The 25,272-nt window shown below is 33.2% G+C and overlaps 3 protein-coding genes and 2 pseudogenes across 3 annotated transcripts; 4 read left to right on the top strand and 1 right to left on the bottom strand.

Moving 5' to 3' along the window:
* The first annotated feature begins 1,385 nt into the window (after positions 1–1,385).
* On the top strand, positions 1,386–4,167 carry LOC110636993 (metal tolerance protein B). The gene is made up of 2 exons (XM_021786909.2): positions 1,386–1,588; positions 3,004–4,167. Exons 1-2 carry the CDS (start codon positions 1,433–1,435, stop codon positions 4,126–4,128), a joined length of 1,281 nt encoding a protein of 426 aa, XP_021642601.1. The 5' UTR covers positions 1,386–1,432; the 3' UTR covers positions 4,129–4,167.
* Positions 4,168–5,109: 942 nt separating this feature from the next.
* On the bottom strand, positions 5,110–7,339 carry LOC110636994 (ras-related protein Rab11C). Its single transcript, XM_021786910.2, has 3 exons — positions 7,205–7,339; positions 6,904–7,115; positions 5,110–5,972 (listed from the first exon to the last, which is right to left on the bottom strand). Exons 2-3 carry the CDS (start codon positions 7,066–7,068, stop codon positions 5,490–5,492), a joined length of 648 nt encoding a protein of 215 aa, XP_021642602.1. The 5' UTR covers positions 7,069–7,115; positions 7,205–7,339; the 3' UTR covers positions 5,110–5,489.
* A 2,474-nt stretch (positions 7,340–9,813) lies between these two features.
* On the top strand, positions 9,814–17,103 carry LOC110636995 (subtilisin-like protease SBT4.5; annotated as a pseudogene).
* A 1,867-nt stretch (positions 17,104–18,970) lies between these two features.
* LOC131168956 (subtilisin-like protease SBT4.3) lies at positions 18,971–20,871 on the top strand. The gene is made up of 6 exons (XM_058152123.1): positions 18,971–18,994; positions 19,522–19,613; positions 19,984–20,139; positions 20,245–20,364; positions 20,469–20,684; positions 20,775–20,871. The coding sequence occupies exons 1-6, from the start codon at positions 18,971–18,973 to the stop codon at positions 20,869–20,871; spliced, it is 705 nt and encodes a 234-aa protein (XP_058008106.1).
* On the top strand, positions 19,864–21,882 carry LOC110636959 (subtilisin-like protease SBT4.3; annotated as a pseudogene).
* Positions 21,883–25,272: the final 3,390 nt, after the last annotated feature.

Here is a 25,272-nt window from a genome sequence, read left to right on the forward strand (position 1 = left end):
ATTATTTTTTTTATAAATAAAATAATTTTTTATATATAAAAAAATAATTTTACACTCTACATAAGAGATGAGAAAAAAATATTAATTAAATATCATATCATAATTATTCACATTAATTTTTAACTGAAAAATCAGTAATTGAAAATTAAAGAAATTTTACTATATAAATTTTAAAAATTTATAAAATTTTATATTAAAAATTATAATATTATAATTTAAAGATAATTATTAAAATTTATCACAAAATCTCCCCCTCATCCATTCTTCCCTTTCCCTTGTTAAAATACAAATCGCACCATTGTAAAATATCCCTCCTTGGCTTTAACAATTTAATTATTCAAACAGCCATTTAAAGCTGCATATTAAAATCATTAATAATAATAATTATAATAATAATAGCGATCGCCTCAAAATGAAAATGAATTTGACTAATTTTAATGTTTTTTATTCTTTAATTATTATATTGAAATCTAATATCGTTTATTTGAATTATTTCTCATGCAGGTAATAAATGAAATAAGAATATTATTTATCATGTTTTAACGTAACAGTGATCGTTAAATTGCTTAAATTTTAATTAAAATTTTAAATTTAGTTATAAATTTATATAATTTATTACGAAAATTTTGTAAGAAAGATTTTAATTATATTTGTTTAATATAATCCAAAAAATAAAATGAAAATTTATATAATTTAGTTGCTTATTGGAAAATATCAATACTATTATTATTTTAATTATTATAATATTTAATTATATTTTTTTATAATTTTAATAAATTAAATTATTTTTAAATTAAACATTTAAATTAATTAAAAATTATTTTTAAATAATTTTATTAATTATTTATTTATTTATTTTTAATTTAACTCAAACCTTTCTTTTCCTATTAATGTTTGGTGGCATTTGGTCACTTGTCATTCTTTAAGCGTGAACAGAAGATATTATTTTATTTGCACGTGTGGCTCTTTTTCTCTTTCAATTTCCAATTATTGACTTTCCCTCATTTTGCGATGTGGAAATCGCAAAACTCATAATTACAGGACGCAAATAAAAATATAATTAATTATTATTAAAATTTGACATTTTTTAAGCTATGAAAATTTCCACCGAATGAATTTATAAAATTATAAATTTCATTTAAATATATTATATTAATTTGTTATTCTAAAATAGTCACTGTCTAAATAAGTCATTAATCATAATTTAATAAATTTTTATAACATTGATACTGTCAAATTTTTTTTGTTTAATTATATTTTATTATAATATTTTTTAAATATATAATATTAATTTTTTGAAAATATATAAACAATAAATATAATTAATTATTTTTAAATTAACTTTATATACATATAACATTGATTCAGTTTAAATCCCTGATTTTGGGGTATTAATTTAATTAAACGCTTAAAGAGTTTCCGTTTTTCTTGAATGAAAGGTTCTTTGCTGCCGGCCTCTCTTGTACAAGAAGTCGAACAAGGGAAATATGGAAAGCACCGCAATCACTCGCTGTACTTTCATTATAAGAACTTGTTAGCAGATCGATTACTTCAGAGTCTTTTCGCAGTTCTTTCATCCGGTTTACAGGTATATCCCACTATCTACTTTCGATTTTTGCATTGTTTTTGGGCAGTTTTAGATTTTTTTTTTTTTTTTTGAGATTTTGTGAAATGGAGACAATAATTTTATTATATATCGTTGGTTTTGAGGTCAGAGAAATAGGATTGGAATTATACCGGTGTCAAGTGATGAAATTTTCTTTTGGTGATATTGTTGGTTGGAGAAACTTTCCAGTACTTGGTGCTTTTCCTAATGAATTTATTACTCGGGATTTTAGAGTCTTTTTTTTTATTTAAGTTAGGCAGCATTGTTTGATCATCAAGAGGGGGTTTTAACTTTCTAAGTTTTCAGGGTCTAGGAGAAACAAAGCTTTTAGAATTTTAAGCATGGTCACGCCTATATGTGAAAGTTGAGGATAGTAACCCAACTGGGTTTATTGATCTCGCTCGTTCAATGTATTGTTTAAATTAATCTGAGTTCGATCATTTGTAATGGGAAGAATGTCTTCAAAATGTTCTGTGATTCTAATACACGGTTTGAATCGGTCTACATGATCTGATAATGTATTTTCATTTCTTTTAAGATCAAAATACGTACTATTAGCAGCAGCTATTTATTAGATGATTTTATTATGTGCATTGGAACTCACTGACTCAGTTGGGAGACTTTCAACAATTATCATCAATTGACAATTTGGTCAAAGAGGACAGCCTTTTAAATTGAAGGTTTTCTTGATGTTGGGATGAAGACTTGGGTAAATAAAATGGTGAGAGCAAAAAAAATGCATTCAACTAAAGGAGATATTCAGAAGATGAATTTTGAATATTGTATACATGATTGGTTATGTGTAGAGATTTTATTTAGCTGATGATGGAAGAATGCTAAGCTGATTATGAATTTATGATTGTGGGGTTATTATTTATCACCAGAGAATGAGATTGCTTGTTCTTTGAACTTTTTTAGGGGTCATAGATATTTGATTAATTTGATCATCAGGAGGAGATTTTGAACAGATTCTAGATATTATTTTGCTTACTTCATAAAGCTGTGCTGGCAACATGTTGAAATTTGCAAAAATAATGAATCTATTCCATTTTAACAACTTCAATTGTACCAGGGAATACATATACGTTTGGTCCCTTTGGTATTATGTAATCTGCATATGGTATCTCCATTCAACATTTTTTAGATATAATCATTATGGTATCAAAACTGCTAAAATTTGTTGATCTTAGTGTACCACAGCTGGCAATATCAATTGTTGTTTTCTCTCCAGCAGCTTTTCTAAAAGTTTAGATTCCATTTTTTACTTTTGTAGCTTGTAGCGTTGAATCTTTCCTTTGACTTGTCTATTTGTGAAGCTAGTGGCAATCATACTTTTTAAATAGTTTTGTTCTACCTGAAAAAAATTTGACTGAATTCATAACTTGCTCTCCAAACAGATGGAAGATGATGAAGTTCCCATTTTGCAGTTGGGACACCAGAAGAATATTGAGATGGCCATAGCATCTGAAGAAAGTGCTGGCTTTCCCGTTACAGCTCAGTTTTCTTGCATTTCCATTTGTGCATTCTCCAAACAAGAAAATGATAGTCTTGAATCTGAAGAAAGATCAAAGTCGGTGACAAAACTTTCTGGACTTATAATATTTTATTTAATAGTCATGGCAGTAGAAATCATCGGTGGCCTGAAAGCCAACAGCCTTGCAGTTATTACAGATGCAGCACATTTACTGACTGATGTAGCTGGTTTCTGTGTCTCTCTTTTCACAGTCTGGGCTTCAGGTTGGGAGGCAACATCCCACCATAGTTTTGGATTCAGTCGCCTTGAAGTTTTAGGTGCTCTTCTATCTGTGCAGCTTATATGGGTGATCTCAGGGATCTTAATTTACGAAGCAGTGAACAGAATTCTTCACAAAAATTTAGAGGTAAATGGAGGACTCATGTTTGCAATTGCAGCCTTTGGATTCATCATTAACTTAGTCATGGTAATATGGTTGGGTCATGATCACTCTCATCATGCTTGCCATGATCATAATCATGATCACATTCACAGTCATGACGGTGAGGATTTATGTGGGGTAAATGAAGAGGGGACCAAGTTGATACCAAGTTCTCCAGCAAAAAGAAAAATATTAAACATAAATATCCAAGGAGCTTATCTACATGTCATGGCTGATCTAATTCAATCCGTTGGGGTGATGTTTGCTGGAGTAGTTATATGGGTGAAGCCTGATTGGTTGGTGGTTGATCTAATTTGCACCCTTGTCTTCTCTGCTTTTGTTCTATGCTCAACCATACCCATGCTTATGGACGTATTTAGCATACTAATGGAGAAGACTCCCCATCAGATGAGTGTTTGCGGGGTGGAGAGTAGTCTAAAGTGTATAGAAGGAGTACAAGATATTCATGACCTGCATATTTGGGCTATCACAGTAGGGAAGTTAGTGTTGTCTTGCCATGTAGTAGCTGAGCCTGGAGCCAGCTCTACTGAAATACTCAACAGAATTAGGGATTACTGTGAAAAAACATACAAGATTCGTCATGTAACTGTACAAATTGAGCAGTAGCTTACTAATTTTCATAACATAGCTTTTCTTGATTTTTCATTTTCGTTTTTGGTGCATTTGTGTATTGGAAATGCATTATTTATGGCAGATGCAGGGGCCCTTGTAGAAAATCCTGGCGAGCTGTTTGATTCCCTATTTAAATCAGCTCCCATTGGCTTTCCTCCTGGGTTTCTCTATATAGGGTGATTTGACTTAGAACTTGCAATATGCTTAATTATTTAGACGACGTTTGATGCCCTACTAACCTATCTGTGAAGGAATTTTATATGGAACGTGGAGCTCCTGCACAAAATTCAGCTACAAATGTTGAAAACCTTGCTCGAAGCAAGTCCTTAATATTTCATTAAAAATGTCTTCTCGCCGTTAACTATATAAGTATGCTGTGAAATAAGGCACCCAGTTAATTTGATCCCAGTCATCTCACATTGATAACATTTTAAATGATACTTAAGGCTTTTGAATTAAAGAAAATAACATTAAGTCCTTAACATGGTATCAGCAATTGAGCACCTAACAAATAGTGTTTACGACACCGACGTTAGATGGGAATTGATTCAGAGTAAATTTGTGGCATTATAGCTGATTTCTTTGTTCAGCCAGCAGAGTGTTCCTTCTCCTTCAGGTTATGTTAGCTCATAAAAGGATTCCCCTCCATGAAATTTTCCATCATTTTTTTTCAATAAAGGAAGATGCAAATTGCCAGAACATGTTGACAAACATGATAAACTTAAACAATCACTTCGACCATTTTCCTGCCAAACTATCTGAAAACAACATATTTTCCTTTAATCTGACAGGAAGAAACAGATTACGCGCTGCTTATTAAGAATCCACTCAGAACAAGGGTCAAATGCATTGTTTATCAACAGCTAACTTATGCAATATGTCAAGCTAGTATTTTAGTAGACAAGAGAAGTCAAGAGATTGTATGGAATAAGCAATAGTCTAAGAAATATGGCGTTAACCAATCTCTGGAAAACATGTCACAAAGGGAAAGAAGCTTTTATTACAAGTTAGGAAGTAGATCAACAAACAAAACCCATAACGAGTACTAAATGCTTCCCCTTTTATGGTTCGCGATAATGTGACTTCACTCTACATCCCTGCTATCAGTCAGTTCCATCTTTAAAGTAACATACAAGAAAAAAATACAGAGAACATCCCATCCTGAAATTCTAACAGCACCGACCTTTTTTTTTTTTTTTCAATGTCACAAACTCAATTTAAGTAAAAAAACAAGTAATCTACAGTCTCCCTCTCTCAGCCAAAAAATGAAAAAGAATTTTTTTCAAAAAATAATTGTTAAAAAAAAAAATAAAAGGACTGATTGCTACCAATGCTATCCTTCCTCAAGTATAGAATTAAGTGGAGCAGCAACCTTTCTTCGTATTCCCTGTATCAGCAACATTAATAGTGGTTCCTTGACCAGGAAGAGTAGAATTGCCGGCTGCTTCCTGTGCTGCCAATGCCTTTTTGCTTATGATGTGGTAGATCTCTGTCAATATGGTTTGGAATGCCTTCTCAATATTGGTTGCTTCCAATGCCGATGTCTCCAGAAATGAGAGACCTTCCTTCTCTGCCAAGCTCTGACCATCCTCCTCTGCAACAGCTCTTAGATGATTCAAGTCAGACTTATTTCCAGCCATCATAATGACAATATTAGAGTCTGCATGGTCCCTCAATTCACGCAGCCACCTTTGAACATTGTCGAAAGTTTGCCTCTTGGTTATGTCATAAACAAGAAGGGCACCAACAGCTCCTCTATAATATGCACTTGTAATAGCCCGGTACCGCTCCTGACCTGCTGTATCCCAAATCTGTGCCTTTACTGTCTTTCCATCCACCTGTAACAGAGAAAAATACATATATATAGGAAAAGGACAAAAATTATAAAAAATTAGAGATCAGCTATAGCCTATATAGCACAAATCTGACAACATAGATGAAACCCACTCCCATCATAAGCATTCATTACCTAGATCATATCTTAACAACGTGTCACTCATTCAAATCATTAATGAATATTCTTTTGACAGAATGACATGCCATATAACACTCAGATTACAAGAAAGAACTAAGTCATTAATTTAATAAATCGCCAATAATCCTGCAGTTCCTGACAATTGAGCAAGACAAGCGGCCATATTAATGAAAGAATAGCCAATTGCGCTTGATCAATCAACCAAGAGCACATGAGAGGATCATAGAGATCCATGTTAAAATGTAGTTATAGTTATGGAAACAAATTAGTTGGTGCTATTTTATTGCACAAAGACCAGTAGAAAACTTCATAAAACCTCTGCATCTCCCAAATGAAGCTGTTAACAATATGAGGGTACATGCAAACTCCCTCTCACCCAATAGAACCTACGGTCCTGACCTTCAATTGAGGCCTATCACTAGTGGAATCGGAAGAAATAACTTTTCCCACTTACAAATATCTCACAGTCAACTCCATTCTGCAAGTATGGCCACTTGTCAGTGGTCACTTCATCGCCGTTCCAATACCAATAGCCAATCTATTAATCCAAAACGATACATATACCTGCAAATACATACGTCCTCCTTGTCTAAAAAATGACAAGAAGTCCCTATAAACAATTTTCGTATACTAAAATCTGAAAATTTCATTTCCATTATTACACTAATAATCATCAGTCAGTCTGCTAACCAATAAACAAAACAAAGATTCAGAAGCCAGTAGACGAACAGATCGTCTTAAAATTGCAGATAACAAAGAAAATCAAATGATAGAAATAAAGATTTGAAGATTACCTGAAGAGTTCTAGTAGCGAACTCGACACCAATAGTGGATTTGGATTCCAAACAGAATTCATTTCTGGTAAACCTGGAAAGGATATTAGATTTTCCCACGCCAGAGTCTCCAATCAGAACGATCTTGAACAGATAGTCATACTCATGATCTACTCTATGCGCCATATTCTAATCTCCTCCTTTCCTCTCCTCTTTCCTCAGATCTCTCGAAACTGTCAAATTCAATCAAACACAAAGAGAAACATAAGAAATCACGAACAGATCCGTTGATAAATCAATAAGAAGGAAAACAGAATCTTACCCTAAGGCGAATAGATCGAGAAGAGGAATTTTTTTTCTCGCTGGAGTGCTTGGGTTGCAGAAATTTTCTATGAGAAATAAAATTGGAGATTTTGTTTTTTTTTTTTTTTCCCTCTCTCTCTCTATTTTAAAGGGAATAAAAAAGACGGTTGGGGTGTGCGAAAGAGGTTGAACGGCGTCGTGTTGCTGATAGCGACAAAAAGTTTTTGGTGAAGTGCGCGTGATTGAGGGGGAGGAACGGCGTCGTGTTAGATGTCACAAACATGCTATGACAACTGACAGTGGCAGGCTGGCAGGTGGAAGCAGTGGGGATGTTTAGTGATATCCACGCCCCTTGCTTGTTGGGATTTGTTTTTTTATAGGTTCTGATCCAGTGAAGTTCAACTCAGGATTTTACGTGTTGTTTCACCAATAAAACTTCGCCATTATGTTAATTTGTCCTTCTGAAGAATTTTTCTTAATTATTTGAAATGGCTTGGAAGACGAAGGCCTGAAGCCCTCGTATAAATATTCCAGAGAGCCGTGGTAGTCACTGCCGCGAACTCCAAATGTCAAGAAGAATAAGATGAGAAAGGAAGATACAGTGAAGCTGATCAGCGCCGAGGGTTTCGAGTTCGTGATCGACAAGGAAGCGGCCATGGTTTCCCAGACCATCCGCAACATGCTCACCTCTCCCGGTCGTTCTTTTTCTCTCTGTCAATTTTTCGAGGTTTCTGTTTTGATCACTAGAATTATTTTACTTTTTCATCTTAAAATCACATCAAGATTAGGAATCCCTACTACAACAGGATTAGGATTAACGCAATTGCTTTCAAATATCAGGATTAGGAATCCCTATTACAACAGGATTAGGAATCCCTACTACAACAGGATTAGGATTAACGCCGGTATATATAACAGTAGACACGCTTTTTCTTTCACCTACTAAAACTCTATTCCCCTCTCTTCTTCTTCTTCATCGTAAAAACGCATCGACGAAGATGGAGAGAGATGAAAGTAATTTGTATTATTTCACAGAAGAAGAGTATCAAGAGGCCATAGATTTTCTGAACAAGGTACAAATTCGTGATTATGGTATTTTCATATCCTTGCTAGAGGTTTTGATTTCATACAGAAGGAGATGTGGGGAAGTGGATCATGTCTGCAATGAGGTTTCTGCGCTACTTGCAGACCATCAAGATTTGCTGCAAGATTTCTACACAGGATTTATTTCGGTTTCCAAAGCAAAACCACTGGCATATCATGTTCCAATTGATGATGGATCGACAGAGAAGGCTTGGCAGGAGGAGAATTCTAGCGAGGAAAAACCCATGGAGGGATTTCATAAACAGGTGATTACATTCTTTGGGAAAGTTCACAAGAAACTGCCTAGCCAGAGTTATGTAGAGTTCTTGAGGTGCTTCTACAATTATAGCAGTCAAAGGATAGAAAAGGTTGAATTAGAAAAATCAGTTGCTATCCATATAGGTGAGTATCCTGAACTCATGGCTGCCTTCAATCTATTTCTGGATGACTGTGAGAATATTGATGGGTTCTCAAGGAAGGTAGCGGGCAAAGATGAAAAGCAAAAACTTGAACCAAGAAGAGGAAAAAGAAGATACAATTACGTGGAACAGTGCACTCCAAGTTATTATCTCATTCGAGAAGATGATAATCATCATAGAACAGAACATAAATCAGATGTTTTGAATAATCGTTGGGTATGTAAGCCTTATTTCAAAGCAGAATATCAGCCCTGTAAGAGAAGGTGTCAAAATTGGGATCAGAAAATTGAAGATGACAGGTATGAATTGGACATGCTAATGAGTTGGTTAAAGTCTGCTGCTAGCTATGTGGAGGAATCAATCAAAGGCAATAAAGAAATTGGAGGAATGTCTCGGACCCAATTTTTAAGGTCTGTTGAACGTTTATATGGTGATCAGGGCCTTGAGATGTTAGAAATTTGGCAGGAAAATCCCAAGCCTGCATCAACTGTCATACTGGTTCGCCTGATGCAGAAGATAGAGGAGTTGACAAATTTTAAGATCGAGATGGAGAAGATTTGGGCCCAAGTCAGACATGAAAAATCAAACATTCAAAAGCTTTTCAGTTTAAAGCATATAATAGAAATAAATAAATGATTTGCTGTAAGAGTTTCATTTCACATCAAGGGAAATAAATATTTTTGCTTATTGAATATCAGATTTAGTACTCTTTATGAGTGTTTGGGACAGAAGGGAATTATTATTGATGAAAATTTTTTGAACACTATTATTATTATTATTATTATTATTATTATTATTATTATTATTATTATTATTATTATTATTATTATTATTATTATTATTATTATTATTATTATTATTATTATTATTATTATTATTATTATTATTATTATTATTATTATTATTATTATTATTATTATTATTATTATTATTATTATTATTATTATTATTATTATTATTATTATTATTATTATTATTATTATTATTATTATTATTATTATTATTATTATTATTATTAGTATTATTATTATTATTATTATTATTATTATTATTATTATTATTATTATTATTATTATTATTATTATTATTATTATTATTATTATTATTATTATTATTATTATTATTATTATTATTATTATTATTATTATTATTATTATTATTATTATTATTATTATTATTATTATTATTATTATTGATGAATTTAATAATGGTTGTATGATAATGTCCAAATATATATATGGAACTAGCTAATGCTTATGCACATATAATTTTACTTTATATAGATAAATAGATAGATAGATATAAATATATTTTACTTTCTGTGAATGTAATTTTAAATATATATATTCTTATTAATTATACAGGATCCTTATCTTTCTTTTATAGTAAAGAAATTCATTGTCCCTAATGCATTTGATGTATTTCAGCTGTAATTCCAAATATTCATTTGACAGGAAACTTAAAAATTTAAAACTTTCTTAAACTCAGTATAAAACATAGACTGCTCTAATGTTATGAGAATTTAGCAATGACTAAAATAAAGCTATATTGTTTTCCACTTTTCCTTCTTTTCTTCCTTTCTCATAGTAACTCTAGGCTTGCTGTGCAGTGCAACTGATGAAGATAGAAAAGTAAGCCCTACTTTCTTTCTTCTGTAAAAATTTACTATTAATTTTTTGTTTGTCCATGTCAATTTTTATGTTTCAGGCCTATATTGTGTACTTGGGATCACTTCCAGAAGGGGAGTATTCACCATCAGCTCAACACCTTAGTTTGCTTCAAGCAGTTGTTGATGCCAGGTAATGTTTTTAGATTTAAAGATTAATATGTACATTGTATTCTATATGGTCTCCTCTCTACGGTGGTCTGCAGCTTTCTAGATAATTCACTGATTAGAAGTTACAAAAGAAGTTTCAATGGATTTGCTGCCAAGCTAACTAGTCGTAAGAGTCACTAATTAGCTGGTGAGTGCTGTAAAACACTGGCTGTTGAATCTTTTTGATATCCCAAAATTTTGAATCAGTGGATTTTTTAGTCCTCTATTTATATCGTGGAGTGCAGGGATGGAGGGGGTGTAGTCTCTGTGTTCCCCAGCAGAACTTTCAGAGTTCGAACAACCAGATCTTGGAACTTCATGGGTTTCCAAGAGAATATCACCCAGAATCATACTGTTGAAAGTGATACTATAGTTGGTGTTATTGATACTGGACTCTGGCCTGAATCAGCAAGTTTTAGCGATGAAGGTTTTGGTCCTGCTCCAAAGAAGTGGAAGGGTAAATGTGAAGGTGGCAAGAACTTCACTTGCAACAAGTAATTTCTTCTCCTATAGTAACATTATGTAATCTAGTAGTGCTATACAAACTGTTTATCCATAATCCATTAGAGCTTCAGTTATATTTACGTGGAACGTAATTTATATTTTATGCCTCGAATCATGAGACTTAATGAACAATATTGAATGCTTATTTTAAAGCAAGATCATTGGAGCCCGATTTTATTCCTCCTTAGCACCTGCTGATTCTGCTAGGGATGATACTGGTCATAGATCCCATACTGCCTCTACAGCAGCTGGGAACAAAGTAAAAGATGTCAACTTCTATGGATTGGCAGAAGGCATTGCAAGAGGAGGGGTACCTTCTGCCAGAATCGCTCATATAAAGCCTGCCAGTCGGATGGAAGTTGCCAAGGAGTTGATATCTTGGCTGCATTTGATGATGCAATTGTAGATGGAGTAGACATTATAACAGTCTCATTAGGACCAGATTTTGCAGTTGATATTCCTGCAGATGAAATCTCAGTTGGTTCTTTTCATGCCATTGAAAAAGGAATACTTACAGTAAATTCTGCAGGCAATAGTGGTCCTACAGCAGGAACTGTGGCAACTGTAGCGCTATGGATGCTTGCTGTAGCAGCAAGCAGCATAGATTGCGGGTTCATTGATAAAGTTGTTCTTGGAAACGGAAAGACATTAATTGTATGCATCATGAACTCATTTTATTATCAAATAGACTAATATGCATACAAGTTTCACCTTGTGTTTGTTTGCAATCCACTTTGGTAAACAGGGAAGTTCAGTCAATTCCTTCACTCTAAATGGAGCAAAGTTTCCTTTGGTATATGGAACTAATGCCTCAAGTCTATACTCTGTTGTTGGTGCTCGGTAAAATTCTAATACCCTTTTCAGTTTAACTTCAAATTGTTCAAAGAATGAATCACACAGATGAAAAGTAACATTTTTTTTTTTAGTGTGTGTGTGTGTGTTTCAGGTATTGTGATCATGAATGTCACACCTTACCCCTCTGTAAGGCATAACATGATCCCGTAGAATACCTAATGAACTACCGAACTTCACCTACTGATAACTCATTAAGTACGGATTTTAAAACAATTTTCTTATTTTTGATAAGTGGTGAGCATTTTTAATAAGTATTTAAAACATGTAATTAAGTGGAAGGCTAGTTGGAAATTTTGGCCCATTTTATTTTTCCGCAAATTTTATAAAAATTTTGATAGAGTTCTGTCTGTATTTTGAGAAACCAGTTCTTCAAATACCTGTAAAAAGCACTTCTAAAAAAATTTCTCAACTACTACTTCAATTTCACAATCAAACTCAATCAATTTCACAATCATTTCAATAAATTTCTCAAGTTCAAAATTCAATAATCCTCAGCATACTAGCAACACATTTCATTTAAATTAAATAAAATAGTTGTACTCATGTTTCATTAGAGACAAAATAATTTATATACATCCTTACAAAATTTACATTAAGAGAGTTTCAAACTACAATATATATTACAACTTTATATAAATTTTATACAAACTGCTCAAGACCCATTTTTACATGTCCATAAATTTATGTGCAATATATATACATCAAAAGAAATATTTACAGTTAGGATATAAATTATACCCGAAGACTTTAAGCTGAATGATCCTCAATTTTCAGCAGCTCAGTCTGCTGCTCCTCTAGTCTCTAAATCTGCGACAGCAATAAAAGCTATCGCTGAGTAATAGGACTCAGTGGTGCACAACATACTAAAATAATCTTTATGCAAAATATAAATCACATTTATTCAAAAATTTGACTAAACATGAATATTAAATACAAAACATGAATCATGAGTTTCTAATGCAAACCAAGTTCATTTCGAAGTATCAAAACACGTTTCATAAAACCCACAGTTAGATCATGCCATTTGAAACAAATAGAATCTCAATAGCCAGAGGCTAAAGAGAAATCACATCACAAGGCTAGCTAGCTCAAATATATGGATATCCATTCACATCCTCTTCTACTGGCACACCTCAACACTTCTCCAGAGAAGGAATCAAAATTCGAAACTAATTATCTTCACTAGTCGTGCTAGTGAGGTGTTCAAATATATGGTCATGACACTGTGGTTTCAAAACTTATCTTAACAATTTGCTAAACATTGTCATTTCAATATACATAATAACTTTCAACAATTTTAAATCAAAACATCATAAGAATGCCATAATTCAATATTTCACATTATTCAAAACAGTATGCAAAAGATGATTATAAAAAGTATACGTTGTGCACAAACCTCAAACGAGTCACCTCTTGGCCTTGACTCGGTTCCTCGAGTTTTTTCCCGATATTCTTTTCAACTGAAACACACAATTTTACAATGTTTCAGTACTAGAACTTAACATAAATCCAAAATAAATTTAGCCTCATTTTTACCTAGCTCTAACGTATTAAACTCGACGTTTTCGAAATTTTTGTGTTTCGGGTTACTATTCACTACACTATTCAAGTCAAATAGTTGACTTTCTAAGGCTTAGTAGGTATGGAAACTCCAACTTCACCCACATACCACATTTTGGTCACTAAAATTGTTGGTTTTGGTTATTTACTCAAATCCTAAGTCTTTTAGGCAAATTTGGTAAATTTCAGTTTTGGAGTCCTAAGTTGCACTATTCCATTGGTCACTTTATTGTTGTAATTTGGCAAAACTTTCTTCATAGAAAATGTTCCCCATTGTCTTAAGTTTATTCTCCTTTTTGAATCACCCCAATTGGAGTTTTGTAGCTCAAGTTATAGCCAAAATACAGTTACTGTTCACGTGCACTGTTCATGCTGCAAATTTTGGTTCTGGCAGATTTTTGATCCAACTTCATTCAATCATTTGATCAAGTTAAGTCCATAATTTGGTCTAATTTCCTTCATACGAAATGTTCTACTATGTCTTAGGTTTCCATCGGTTCAAGAATCGCTTAAATCGGAGTTTTCTAGAGAGAGTTATAGCCATTGAAACTTTACTATTCATATGGCAATCTGCAATTCTGCAGATTCAGGTCACCAACTTTGCTCAGTAATTTGATTGGATTAATGGCATAATTTGGGTTGGTATTCTTCATAAAAGTTTTAGATCTATATCTTATTTAACCCCTGGTAAAATTTCAGGTCATTTTGAACTGCCTAGCTCGAGTTATGACCAAATGAACAAACATTGTTCATTTGGTCAGTTTGTGCAGAGGCAGCCTGCAATTTTCCGACTTCGGCCACTTTGTTCACTAGGTTTTAGTCACTTTTTGGGCAGGCTTCCTTAATGAAAATTGTGTCATTTTATGTCTATTTTCATCCCCAATTGGTGGCATATCAATTGGACTTGTAAAATTTCCGTTTTGGTCCTTCAAAGTTGGCTTGGTCATGCTGCATTCAACCTACGAATTTGACTTCCATTCTAATAATTCCCACACATCTCTTTTGGTCATTATTGATCATTTTTCACTTCACATTAGGTCAAATGTATCATTTACCAATTTCTCACAATTTTGCCTCCCAAACCCTAGGTCCAAACCCTAACTTTCATATCTTACTCACTTATTGAATTCTAAATGCATTTTTAGTACTCATACCCTCACTTACACTTAACCACTTCATTATTTGTATCAAAATTACCCATTTCAACGTTAGTTTGCTGCTGGCCAAAATTCCTAGGGTTTTAGATAAGTATGATTTTGCATGTTTTCATGTATTTCTAACCACTTTCATCTTACTTTTATACTTATAATTCAATCAAAATTAAGGAAGAGAGCTTACCTCAAATGGAGCTTTCCAACTTCTTGATTCTTCAAGCTTTTTTAAATTTTTCTCTTCCCAATCTTCTTAACAAGACTCAACTACAAGTTTTAATTAAGAAACTTATAAATTTTATGGCTCAAATCTTAGGTTTAAGAAGCTTTTTAGTGAGCTTCAATGGTTGAGGTTAAGAAAATGAGAGAGATGAGAGAGATGAGAGAGGAGATAAGAGTTGACGGAAATGAAGAAAAAAAAAAACCAATTTCTTTTCTTTTTATTTTGCTTATGGAAGACCACAAAATCCAAATTTAATAATTCATTTAATTGATTCTTTTATGACATCATGCATGAGGTCATGCATGATGTATCACATTTTTACTTTTTCATTTTCCTCTTTTTTTTTTTTCTATTTTTCTATTAGTTTTTAATTTAATTCTCGACTCTGAAATTTTCTTTTTTCCGATTTTATTTGACAGTTAGGTCAGGAGTCAACTCTCGGGGTCAATTGACCAAATTGCCCCTCGCCGGTTCATCCCGGTTTGCAAGTAATTCCATATTTCTTCCGGCTCCCTGACCTAATTATTTGATTGGCTTAACAGTTCTTTTTCGTGATTTTTTCTTTTCCACTGTGTTTATAAGGGTCCTAAGGACCACAGTGTCATTTTTTACGGTTCGAAATTTGAGTTTAAAACGACTTCACAGTCGTTCCCGAGAAAGTTACCCATCGCTGTGACTCTCGGTTCGTTTAACTTTTTATGTTCTATTTTTCTTGTTTATACTTAACTAATTGGACATTACTAATTATTTGTATTTATAGCTTCTCTAGTTGTCTTAAGTGTGGTTCTAATCCCCTTAATTGTCCGGACCAACACCGGTCACCGGAATAATGAAATATACCAGGCTATACAAATGGGGTGTTACAATGAATGCATAGACAGCACTTTAGTGCGGGGTAAGATTGTGCTTTGTGATCAATTTAGTGGATATACAGAGGTCTAGTGCACTTGGGTCAATCGAGCAAACCAGCCAACCTGATAATGTTCCTTTTGTTGTCCCATTTCCTGCGTCTGCTTTAACTTCTGATGACTCCAGTTTGATCAAGTCCTACATGAGTTCCGCAAAGTATGGATCGGTATAAGTAACAAGTTTTAAGTGATTGCAAAATGATGTCATGTCTAATCTGTGTGCCTTTACAGATCACCTCAAGCAGCTGTATTAAAAAGTGAAGTCATTAAGGATTCTACTGCGCCTATAGTTGCTTCCTTCTCTTCACGTGGCCCAAATATCATAGCACAAGATATTATGAAGGTGGATTCGTGATCCTTATTTTTCTAATAGATTTTGTTTCAATGAATCATTGCAATATGCTTAAATTCAGTTCAAAATAATTGCAGCCAGATGTAAGTGCCCCAGGGGTAGATATATAAGCAGCATACGTACCTATTGTTTCACCCTCATCTAGCAGTGATGATAAGAGGCGAGTTGAATACAATGTACTCTCAGGAACTTCCATGTCTTGCCCCCACGCTGCTGGTGTAGCAGCTTATGTCAAGACTTTTTACCCTGATTGGTCTCCCTCAGCCATCAAATCCACTATTATGACTACTGGTAATCCTGTATAACCAAAGTATAGTCTTCCAGTCCTCTTACTTGGTTATGTGCTTGAATTCATGCATCTTTGGATTATTCTATGATATTATAATCACCATTTTTCTTTCTTCTTCAGCTTGGTGCGTGAATCCTGCCGAGAATTCAGATGCTGAATTTGCGTATGGATCTGGGCATTTAAATCCACTTGAGGCTATTAATCCTGGATTGGTGGATGAAGCATTGAAAGATGACTGTAAAACTGTTGTGCAGCATAGGCTATTCTATAGAGACAATTAGAGGCATATCAGGGGATAACAGCAGTTGCCCAAGGGGTGGTAATAAAGCATCACCTAAGAATTTCAATTATCCTTCAATGACTGCTCAAGTATTTCCAAGCAAATCCTTCAGAGTTAGATTTGAAAGAACAGTAACAAATGTTGGCCTTGCAAAATCCACATACAAGGCCATAGTCTTTCCAAGCTCAAAACTTAATATTACAGTGTATCCTCAAGTTCTCTCCTTCAAGTCCTTAAATCAGAAGCATTCTTTTTGTGTGGGTTACTGGTGGCGGTTTGCCAATCAGAACGATAGTGTCTTCATCTCTGGTGTGGTCTGATGGCACTCACAGGGTGAGAAGTCCAATTATTATGCATACTAAATAGTGCAAATAAAAAATCTGATAAATCATTCAATGTAAAATTCGAATCGAATCATTATATGTTCTCCTTTGATTTCATTACCTAGAAATGAATAAAATCCTAGTCTTTTGCTGTTTGTGTGGCCCAAATTTTACTGCCTTCAAATGTTTGGGACATAATCGCAAGCTTATAAATGAATGTACTCAAAGCATTCCCTCCGTATGGTCCTGGCTCTGGCTCTCTTAGGTCATTTTGATTGAATCCAACGCCAGTATATTATTAGAGTTTTGTTCAGCCAGAACCATTCAGGGCCAGAAATGTGGTTTTTTCCAGCCAAGACTAGAGTCAGCATTCCTTTTCCCTTGCTAGAAATTGTATATGCACGGCACACGTATCAGATGGGAAGTACAGTGCCAATTTAAGTATTGGGCCATAAGTATGGAGAAAGCAGTTTCATGCATCCTGAGAAACATTGGACATGGAAGAAAGTCCATCAGTACGAAAAAGTGAAGGTCAGGTATTGGATTATTGAATATGCATACGCCAATATTGATGCTTTGTCCTGGCTGTGCCTATGAGTTTGCCACATTAGTCATTTAGTACATGTTTTCACGTTTGCGACAGATGAAATATTAAATAGCCTTTTCACTTATCAAAAATTGGAAGAATTTTGTGTTTGTGTGTGATCATTTTTAAAGAAATAATTGAAAACTATTTTTCCATTTTTTTTTATTTAATTAAGGTTTAAAAAATAATTTTAATTTATTTTTCATCATTTTCCTTTATAATAAAAATATTATTGTCTTTTATAACAGAATTACCTTTAATAAATGAAAAATAATGATTTTTCTATAATTAAAACTATATTATAATTTTTTATAATTATAATTAAATCAATATTTTTAAAAATTATTTTTAATATAAAACTTAAATGAATAACATATATTAAAGAATTTTAAAAGTAAATTAAAATTTTAAATCTATTTTATGATGGTTTTTTTTTTAATTATGAAAGATATGAATATTTTTTTAATTTTTAATAAAAAATATTTTTATTATTGACAATTGAAGATTTTTTTATTTTTTATTAAATAATAAAATATTTCCTGTATTAATAAAATAAATTTACTTTCTTTTTAATCTATCCCAAACTAACTTAGCTAATTTCCTTTTTGAAATAATAGTTTATTATTAACTTAGTAATATGTCTATATTTAATATGGATTGAAAAAAAAAATTTTTTAGTGTCAAAAATAAATTAGTAACATATTTTTAATAAAATAATATAAATAGAGATATATTAGAAAAAAAATTAAATGAAATTTATTGTTTTAATTGTATTAGTCGTATTTTCTTAATTCATATTAAAAAAAATCTTAAAAAAATAAAAAATGAAAAAAACAGATATCTATTGTCGATGGAAAGCTTATTGTGGTAATTGCATAATTGCAGAGAATATAATCCATTCATTTTTTTTTAAAACAAAGTGCTAAATAGATATGGCCTTTCCTTTCCCCTCTTTTTTTGTTTTTTTTTTTCCTTTTTCGGAATTTTCATGTAAAAACTTTAACGCTTCTAGACAATCTATCACTCTTATCGTTTACTCCGACTGAGCCTGCACAATCTACGAGCTTGGTGGCAGCTGGTAGGAACATGAATAATGTTTAATTTAGAAGAGAAAATCCTCTGTCCTGCTTGCAGCTTGCTTAGTGTGGTTTTCATTATTGAAGAGAATCCAAATCCAGCCCATTTAAAACAAAATGGTTCGGATTTGGCCTTTCCTTTTTAAGCTTTTCATGGAAACAAGCATTGTCTGATTGGCATTTTGTTAAATAGGTATGTAAAAGAAGTATATTTGTCAAGTCATCATTATCAGATTTCACAAGTAGGCAATAATTTTTTTAGCTGTAATTCCAAATTTGCTATTGAAATTATTATAATAACAATGATTTTACACCTATTTAATCAGTAATTTTTGTCCATTACTGTTTTATGCTACAGAAATGGAAGAAATGGAAGCAGCTATGGTAATCCTCAAATCGCTGCCATTGACTTATGGTTACAATTTTAGACTGCTGCCTTACATCCATAACTTAGTAGTGGTTCACCCATGTTCAAATTCAAAGTCAAGTCTTAATTTTGTGTTTGATCAGATCAGGTTTTGCTTAAATGGAAAAAAGAGACATGGAATTGAATAAAAAAAAAAAGCAGATATAGTAGCCAATAGCTATTCTGCTGTCCAAAGGAAACAACATGATTTTCTGAGATAAGGCTCATTCTCCTTAATCTTATTCCTACTATAAAACAGTCACCACTCATATCTAGTTATTTGAGAAATTGAAAATGTTTAAATATGCATCTCTCCTGTCTTCTTGCAATTTGTTTTTTTTCATGCTCACTGCAAGTATATCTTTCAGTGCCACCGATGAAAACAGAAAGGCAAGTACTGTTTTTATTAGTCTGGCATTTTATTTTTCTCCAAAATGCACGCATTAAGACACTGCAAATAGTGATTTAACAAGTGTGAATGATAATGTTGAGAATTTTCATGCAGGTCCACATTATATATATAGGCTCACTTCCGAAGGGAGAATACTCACCATCATCCCACGACTTTAATATGCTACAAGAAGTTGTTGAGAGCAGGTTATATTTCAATACTCATGTTTATGTTTTTCTCTTCTATTGGTATCCTGTTGTGATCCTCTCCTCCCTTCCAATTATTTCCAGTTCTGTAGAAAACTCCTTGGTTAGGAGCTACAAAAGAAGTTTTAATTGATTCGCTGCCAAACTTACAGCTAGTGAGGTACAGAAGTTGGCTAGTGAGTATTTCAAGATACATTATTTTTTACATCCAAAAAGAAAAGTTAATATACTCTGACGGGTCAAATGATAAGAGAAAATCTTTTTAAACTGTAATATGCAGGAATGGAATGAGTAGTGTCTATTTTCCCTAGCACAACTCTCAAACTTCACACTACAAGATCATGGGATTTCGTGGGCTTCCATGAAACAGTAAGAAGGGAAAAACCGCTGAGAGCGATGTTATAGTTGGTGTTATTGACACTGGAATCTGGCCTGAATCAGAGAGTTTTAATGATGAAGGTTTTGGCCCTGCTCCAAAGAAGTGGAAGGGTGCTTGTGAAGGAGGCGGAAATTTTACTTGCAATAAGTAGTACCATATTCCCTGAGTCATTTTTGTTTAGGATCTTCTTTAAGTTTATTTTGAAAAAAAAAAAAAATTGTTTTTGATGATATGAATCGTTTTTCTCTGCAGCAAAATTGTTGGAGCTAGTTATTATACCGTGACAGGGGAATTCTGTCAACTCTTTCACATTGAATGGAACAATGTTTCCACTGGCATATGGAAAAGATGTTTCGCATCAATGCTCCGAAAGTGACTCCCAGTAGCTTCATTGGCCTTACTGTCTCAAACATAACATTTTTTTTTCGTGCAATAATGAACCATGGAAAGAGGATTAACTTGTTGCTGCATTTCAGGTCATGTGTTGAAGGTTGTATAGATGAAAACTTGGTGAAGGGAAAGATAGTGCTATGTAGTCAGTTTGGCGGAGTTGCTGAGGCTCATAAAGCTGGTGCTTTGGGTGCAGTTGTGCAAAATACCCTAGTAGATGATGTTTCATTTATTGTCCCTATACCTGCATCAGCCATTACAATCTTGGACATGTTGATGTTGGACTATGTGAATTTCGCAAAGTTTGGATTTCTATAAGCTCTCATTTTGTTGATAAATTCTGTTTTTTCCCTTTAGCTTGGAATGACTTTGACATCTCTCCAATCTTGCAGAAATCCTACAGTGAACATACTCGAAAGTAGAGTCATCCGAGATTTTACTGCTCCTGTTGTTGCTTCCTTCCAAATCCACTTCTCCCAGAGATCATGAAAATAAAAGTCATCTTTAAACCACAGTACTTTCTTTTCTTTCACCTTGCTTCACCCATTATATGATGCCGAAATGCAATGCAGCTGGATGTTTTGCGCCAGGTATCGATATCTTGGCTGCATTTTCACCTATTGCTTCACCTTCAAATGGACCTCTGGACAAGAGGCAAGTTCAATACAGCATTTTATCAGGTATCTCCATGTCCTGCCCCCATGCTGCTGGTGTAGCTTCCTATGTTAAATCAATTCACCCTGACTGGTCTTCAGCCATCAAATCTGCTATTATGACCACTGGTAAATCTTTGCATCATCAATTATTCTTTCTATTAGGTTTCTTTGTCTAAATCCGCTGATTTTCTTTGGCTTGTAGCTTGGCCTATGAATAATAGAACAGCTAAATCTGTATTTTCATATGGATGTGGACATATCAATCCAGTAAAAGCAGCTGATCCTGGACTTGTATATGATGCTGATAAGGAAGATTATATCAAATTGTTATGTGGATCAGGCTTTAAATCGGGTCAACTCGAAACTATCACAGCAGAAAGCATTACTTGCCCTACTGGGGTTGATAGATTCCTGCCTTTAGATTTCAATTACCCTGCAATTACCTTTCGTGTGACCCCAATGGTAGCCTTTATCTTCAAGTTCCACAGAACAGTAACAAATGTTGGCATGGCAAACTCCACTTACAAGACAAAAATGAAACCAAATGATTATTTAACAATCCAAGTGCAACCTGAAGTTCTTTCCTTCGAGTTCTTAAATGAGAAGAAATCTTTTGTCGGTAACTGTTGAAGGACAAGGCATACCAGATGGACAATGCTCAAGAACTTCACTTGTGTGGTCTGATGATACTCGTAGCGTGCGAATTCCAATTCTTGCAATTTCATTAAACATTTACAAACATTTCAGTGTCCAAGATTTTGTCATCTGGATAAAGAAACAAGCATTGTTCGATTAGGAAGAATATTTTCTGATTTTGAAGGAAAGATTGTTTGTGTTGCATTCTGTTTATAATTATAATTATTATTATTATTATTATCAGTATTATTATTATATTTTCCAGTTTTTCCTTCTTTAATTGAATTGAGCTCATTACAATATTGACTCTTGAGTAGGTCTAGTCACTTGCTGGATTTAGTTTAAAATCAGACCAAAATCAATCAACGGTTTATGAGTTTGATTTTAATCAATTTGGTTCTATAAATGTGCGGCTGTAATCCCCTTTCTAAACTTTGATTTGGATTAAAAATAATATTTTGATTCAGTAATTTGGTCAAATCTACACTAAGTTTAAAAATAAATTAAATAATTATTTCAATTAACAGTAATACTCTCTCAATCTGATTTAACTTTCGTCATTCACGAAAAAATCACTCTTGACTTTATTTCTAAAAAATAAATGAAACACTATTGTTTTAACGCGAAATCAACCCTTAATAACTCTAAAAAAATTATAAAATATTATATATATAACAATTAATATTTGGTTATTCTTTAGGCTTGTTTGCCAAACCTCTCCGTGACATAAACCTTGTTATCTCCTATATATATATATATATATATATATATATATATATATATATATATATATATATAACAATTAATATTTGGTTATTCTTTAGGCTTGTTGCCAAACCTCTCGTGACATAAACCTTGTTATCTCCTAGCATAATCAAATAGCAATTCGAGCCTTTTCAAAATCAAAATTGCAAAATTTAGTATAACATTCCTTAAATCTAACATATAAACCAACAAATCAGAACTTGTTCCCTTCAAATCCTTAAAATCCCTTTTCCAGGTTAAGGAGATACCACGACGGGAGACCCAGAGAACTACTCTGAAGAGTCGAGAAGTTTATAGGCAAAGAAGCCCCTTTTGTAAGTCTCGGAGTAAAGAGATTTAAAGATGATGTAGGGAAGGTTCAAAAGTTTATAGAAACTTATGTTTTTAGGCTATTAAAAATGGACATGACTGTTATCTTCACTGAACTTCAGTGCCAAGAGGAAGTTTTTTTAGCTATCAAGGTAATTGCTTATTCATTTCTTCTTTTACTTTTAGTTGTTGGTTTGCTCTTTTATCACTGAAGTTTATTTCTATTGTTTCTGTTGTGCACCGCGAAAGTGTGTAAATTGTAAAAAAACAAAGCAAACACACAAAATACCAATATTTACGTGGTTCACCCTCTCAACATAGGGCTACATCCACGAGCATGTCATCTTCTACTATTAACAATAAATAAATTGTCATTACAAGCTCATAGTTATACTATCCATCAACCCAATTACACCCAAGAGAACTCATACAACATTAAACTGCTCATAGTAAATATATTAGTTAGTCCCTCTCAGTCTCCTCTAGACATAACTGAATATATTTACTATTACAACACTACACTACAAAGGATGCCTTCAACTATATGGGCAAGAGCCCTCTCATCAATGGACAATAATCACTTCCTCTTGAACTTTATATCCTTACTCTACCTTAGACTGAAGCCTCTCTCCACTGCAATGGACAAGTGCCCCTCATCAATGGGCAGCGCCAAATCCTCAGCAATTGACAAAGCCCCTCTCTGCAATGGGCAACAGCCTCACTCCATGAGCTGAAAGCCACTCTCTTCAATGGGTAAAAGTCATTTTCTTCAATGGGCAAAAGCCACTCTTTTCAATGGACAAAAGCCAAATAACATTTTTCATCATTCTCCTATTTATAGTGTTAATTCCCTCAATTCTTATCTAATTAGGAGTCCTACTCAATTTAGGAATAACACTAAAATAAGAGTTCTACTCATTATAGAAAATATTTCTCCATCCTATTGAGGGATATTTCTCTCATTCAAATTAGAAAAAGATCTCTCCAAATACCATTAAAATTTTGAGTCATAATTCTAACAAATCTCCACCTTGACTCAAAATTCATAAACCATTACATACCTCAAATTCTTGGATGCCTTCAATCATCACATCTCTATACTTAAGCTTGAACACTTCAAATCATCAATCTCTCTAATCTTTATTTTAGGTGTAACTTGCTTCTTTCTTCAAAAATTTTCACGTCATTTTCTTGATTTTGCATCAAGAGCTCCACCTCAAATTCAACTCTCCACTATCACCATTATTGCATGTGGAATTTTCTACATGTTGCAACAGCTCCACCTTCAACCAAACTTACCAAGATCATCCCCATGCTCTGATACCAATTTGTTGTGTACTACGGAAACGTGTAAACTGCAAAGAAACAAAGCAAACACACAAAACACCAATATTTACGTAGTTCACCCTCTCAACATAGGGCTATATCCACGGGCATGCCATCTTCCACTATCAACAATAAATAAATCATCATTACAAGCTCATTGTCACACCTTACCCCTCTGTAAGGTATAACATGATCCCGTAGAATACCTATGAACTACCGAACTTCACCTACCGATAACTCATTAAGTACCCTACAAGGGATTTTAAAACAATTTTCTTATTTTTGATAAGTGGTGAGCATTTTCTAATAGGCATTTAAAACATTTAGTTAAAATTAAAACTAGTTAATATTTTTGGTCCATTTTAGTTTTCCGCAAATTCTATAGAAATTTTGACAGAGTTTCCTCTGTATTTTGACAAAACCGTTCTTCAAATACCTGTAAAAAGCACTTCTAAAAGTTTTTCTCAACCACTACTTCGGTTTCACAATCAAACTCAATCAATTTCTCAAAATTCACAAGTTCAATAGTTCTCAAAATACTGTCAATCAATATCATACATATTTCATTAAAAACAAAATAATTTATACACAACCTTACAAATTTATATCAAAAGAAACACAAACTAAACTTTATTACAAACTTCATACAAATTTGTATACAAGCTGCTCAAGACCCATTTTTACATGTCCATACATTTATGTGCAATATATACATCAAAAGAAGTATTTACAGTTAGGGTATAAATTATACAGAAGGCTTCAAGGTGATGACTTCACACACTTCAAGACTCGATCTGCTGCTCCTCTAGTCTCTCAGATCTGCAAAGAATAAAGCTATCACTGAGTACTAGGACTCGATGGTGCACAATATACTAAAATAATCTTTATGCAAAGCTTAAAGCACATTCATTCAAAAATTTGGCTAAACATGAAAATTAAATACAATCATGCATTGTGAGATTTTACATGTAAACCAAGTTCATTTCAAAGTATCAAAACACATTTCATAAAACCCACAGTTAGATCACGCCATTTGAAACAAATAGAATCTCAATAGCCAGAGGCTAAAGAGAAATCACATGAATCTCAATAGCCAGAGGCTAAAGAGAAATCATATCACAGGCTAGCTAGCTCAAATATATGGATATCCATTCACATCCTCTTCTACTGGCACACCTTAACACTTCTCCAGAGAAGG

This window comes from Hevea brasiliensis, chromosome 9 (assembly GCF_030052815.1).
Source record: "Hevea brasiliensis isolate MT/VB/25A 57/8 chromosome 9, ASM3005281v1, whole genome shotgun sequence".
Taxonomy (NCBI): domain Eukaryota; kingdom Viridiplantae; phylum Streptophyta; class Magnoliopsida; order Malpighiales; family Euphorbiaceae; genus Hevea; species Hevea brasiliensis.